The following is a 3,983-nucleotide window of genomic DNA, read 5'->3' as shown; positions in this document are numbered from 1 at the left end:
CCTGTGTATACCCCGGGAGGGAGGGGCCTGTGTTTACTCGGGGTGGGGGGGTGGAGAGAAGGGGTCTCTGCTTACCCCAGGGAGGGGTCTGTGTTTACCCCCAGGGAGGGGGGAGAGGGAGGGGTCCCGGGGGGTGTCTGTGTTTATCCTGGGGTGGGTGTTGGAGGTGAATTTGTGTTTACCTGAAAGTATGGGGGAGAGGGAAGTCCATGTTTACCTGGAAAGGATATATCACTTGGGAGGTCTGTGCTCTGGATCTGACTGTGAACTCTTCCTGCCCTCAGACTGTATCTCTGTTTTCCAGCCTATAGATAATCCACTGGGATCAGGGATGGCTGAGTCTATACCATCAGTCGCTCTGGATGCAGTTCTGAAGCCAAGTTCCACCATCCCCGAAGGATCTGTGCAGGTCAAAGGATATGACTTCAACAGGGGCATTAACTACCATGCTCTGCTACAATCTTACCTCACCACTGGATACCAGGCTACCAACTTTGGACTTGCCGTACAGCAGATTAACAGCATGGTAAATCCGAGAGACCCTTCACCTTTTCTCACAGGAGCACAAATTGAGTGATAGTGGATGAAGTCGAGTTCCTGGAGAAAATCAGCCATGTAATTGTTGAATAATGGAGCAGACTAGAGGGGATGGCTGGTCCTGAACTGCTGAAATTAGCTTCACCCCCTACTGAGACAGAAGCACAATAACCAGGTCCAAGTCCAAATCATTTAGGAGATCAACAAAATCTTGTCTGACCACCCTCCTCCAAAACCATGTGCTCTTTTAGATTCATAGAGATGTACAGCACAGAAACAGACCAACCTGTCCGTGGCAACCAGATTTCCTGAATTAATCTAGTACCATTTGCCAGCACTTGGTCCATATGCCTCTATATTCATTCCTTATTCATAATATTCATAACCCTTCCTATTCATATACCCATCCAGATGCTTTTTAAATGTTGCAATTGTACCAGCCTCCACCACTTCCTCTGGCAGATCATTCAATACACGTACCACCCTCTGCATGAAAAAGTTGCCCCTTCAGTTCGTTTTATATCTTTCCCCTCCCACCCTAAACCTATGCCCTCTAGTTCTGGACTCCCCCACCCCCAGGGAAAATGCCTTGTCTATTCACCCTATCCAGGCCCCTCATGATTTGATACATCTCTATGAGGTCACCTCTCAGCCTCTGGTGCTCCAGGGAAAACAGTTTCAGCCTAGTCAGTCTCTCCCGGCAGATCAAACCCTCCAACCCCAGCAACATCCTTGTAAATCTTTTCTGAATCCTTTCAAGTTTCAATACCCTTCCTATAGGAAGGACACCGGATTAGCACACCGTATTCAAAAAGTGGCTGGAACATGCTTCTGCAGAAATCTACATTTCTAACTCGGATACAAAGATCCTTTCAATGTCATCCTGAATCAGTCATAACAGGAATATTCCAGTAGTCACTGCACGTCAGTGAGTCTAGTGGGGTAGCGTCTGAAGGGGAGCAGTCAGCGAGTAAGTTCTATTAGTCAGTGCTTGGAGTCAAAGTGAAGCGAGGATTCATTGACAGCAGGTTATTAGGGCACTCCTGTGAGTTCTGCCTTCATTCTCTTCCAGAGGGTCTGCCTTTAGGGAGGAAGTGGAAAGGTGTCTGACCTCAGGGAATGTGGCCACTTTAGCAGGAAGAATACTAAGGCTGAATATTATCTAAATGGAGAGAGACTGCAGATAGCTGCAGAAGAGAAGGACTTAGGTGTTCTTCATGGATTACAAAAGATCAGCAAGCAGAAAAAACAGCAAGGAATTAAGAAGTTAAATGGAATGTAGTAATTTATTGCAAGGGGGAAGGAATATGAAAGTAGGAGTTCTGCTCCAACTGTTGAAGGCTTTGGTGCAACTGCACCCAGTGTACTCTGTACCATTTTGATTTCCTTACATATGGAGGAATAGACTTCCATCGAAATAACTTCAGAGAAGATTCACTCAACTGATTCTAGGATGAAAGGTTTGTAAGGAAAAGCTGGACAGTCTGAGGCTGTATCACCTTGAGTTGAAGAGGTGATCTTATTGCAATATATAAAATGTTCAGGAGACTGGACAGGATGGATCCTGAAAATAAATTTTCTCTTTTGTCGTTTCAACTAGTCAAAAATAAAATGTAAAAACAGGGGGTCTCCTATTTAAGACAGAGATAAATACGTATTCGAACCAGGTCAGAGCAGGCTCAGGAGGCTGATTCCTGGGATGAAAGGGCTTTCCTGGGAAAAAGGTTAAGTGTGTGACCTTTGGATGTTGAGAAGAGTCAGGTGATCTGATTGAAACATATAAGATTCTAACAGGGTTTAATATGGTGGATGCTGAGAGAATGATTCCCCCTTGTTGGGGAATTTGAATGAGCTGAAAAATTATAAATAAGTCACTCATTTAGGACTGAGGTGCGGAGAAATTATTTTTCTTGGAGGTTAATGAGTCTTTGGAATTCTTGGAGAGCATAGGTCAATGGAAATATCCAAGCCTTGATCCAGGAGGAAATGGTGGCGTATGGAGGGCAGAGAGAAGGTGAAGTGGATCAGCTATGATCTTACTGAATGCTGGAACAGGCTTGAGGGGCCAGATGTCGTCCTCCTTGTTGCTGACTCTTATGATTGTTTGTGGACATGGTGCCAGGGGAATCGGAAAGCTAATATGTGACTGACTGACTGTTTCAGATTGAGAAGAAGCTCGAACCATTAAATGAAGATGAACTGAATGCAATCAATCTGAATCCATGTCAGCGAGAGAGATCAGGCTGCACTATCTTCTTGGGATATACATCCAACCTCATCAGTTCTGGCCTTCGTGAGACGATCCGCTACCTCGTGCAGCATAACATGGTATGACCCACATCAATAACCCAGTACAGTCTGACCCACATCGATAACACGGGACTCCCTGACCCACATCGATAACACATCGATAACACGGGACTCCCTGACCCACATCGATAACACGGGACTCCCTGACCCACATCGATAACGCGGGACTGTCTGACCCACATCGATAACGCGGGACTCCCTGACCCACATCGATAACGTGAGACTGAATGACTCACATCGATAACACGGTACAGTCTGACCCACATCGATAACGCGGGACTGTCTGACCCACATTGATAACGCGGGACTGTCTGACACACATCGATAACGCGGGACTGTCTGACCCACATTGATAACGCGGGACTCCCTGACCCACATCGATAACGCGGGACTGTCTGACCCACATCGATAACGCGGGACTGTCTGATCCACATCGATAACGCGGGACTCCCTGACCCACATCGATAACACAGGACTGTCTGACCCACATCGCTAACGCGGGACTGAATGACCTACATCGATAACGCGGGACTGTCTGACCCACATCGCTAACGCGGGACTGTCTGACCCACATCGCTAACGCGGGACTGTCTGACCCACATCGCTAACGCGGGACTGTCTGACCCACATCGCTAACGCGGGACTGTCTGACCCACATCGATAACGCGGGACTGAATGACCCACATCGATAACGCGGGACTGTCTGACCCACATCGATAACGCGGGACTGAATGACCCACATCGATAACGCGGGACAGTCTGACCCACATCGTTAACGCGGGACTGAATGACCCACATCGTTAACGCGGGACTGAATGACCCACATCGATAACGCGGGACTGTCTGACCCACATCGATAACACAGGACTGTCTGACCCACATCGCTAACGCGGGACTGAATGACCTACATCGATAACGCGGGACTGTCTGACACACATGGATAACGCGGGACTGTCTGACCCACATCGATAACGCGGGACTGTCTGACCAACATTGATAACGCGGGACTGTCTGACCCACATCGATAACGCGGGACTGTCTGACCCACATCGATAGCGCGGGACTGTCTGACCCACATCGATAACGCGGGACAGTCTGACCCACATCGTTAACGCGGGACTGAATGACCCACATCG

General features: G+C 48.0%; 1 protein-coding gene across 1 annotated transcript in view; it reads left to right on the top strand.

Moving 5' to 3' along the window:
- The first annotated feature begins 168 nt into the window (after positions 1-168).
- dhps (deoxyhypusine synthase) overlaps positions 169-3,983 on the top strand; it is a 14,339-nt gene continuing 10,524 nt past the window's right edge. The window contains exons 1-2 of the mRNA XM_043695069.1: positions 169-526; positions 2,701-2,865. Of these exons, the coding sequence (XP_043551004.1) occupies positions 191-526; positions 2,701-2,865 (501 nt within the window). The 5' untranslated portion in view covers positions 169-190. The remainder of the gene's footprint in view (positions 527-2,700; positions 2,866-3,983) is intronic.

Source organism: Chiloscyllium plagiosum, chromosome 8 (assembly GCF_004010195.1).
Source record: "Chiloscyllium plagiosum isolate BGI_BamShark_2017 chromosome 8, ASM401019v2, whole genome shotgun sequence".
Lineage (NCBI taxonomy): Eukaryota > Metazoa > Chordata > Chondrichthyes > Orectolobiformes > Hemiscylliidae > Chiloscyllium > Chiloscyllium plagiosum.
The sequence above is the reverse complement of the archived record's forward strand: the minus strand, read 5'-3'. Positions and strand labels throughout refer to the sequence as shown.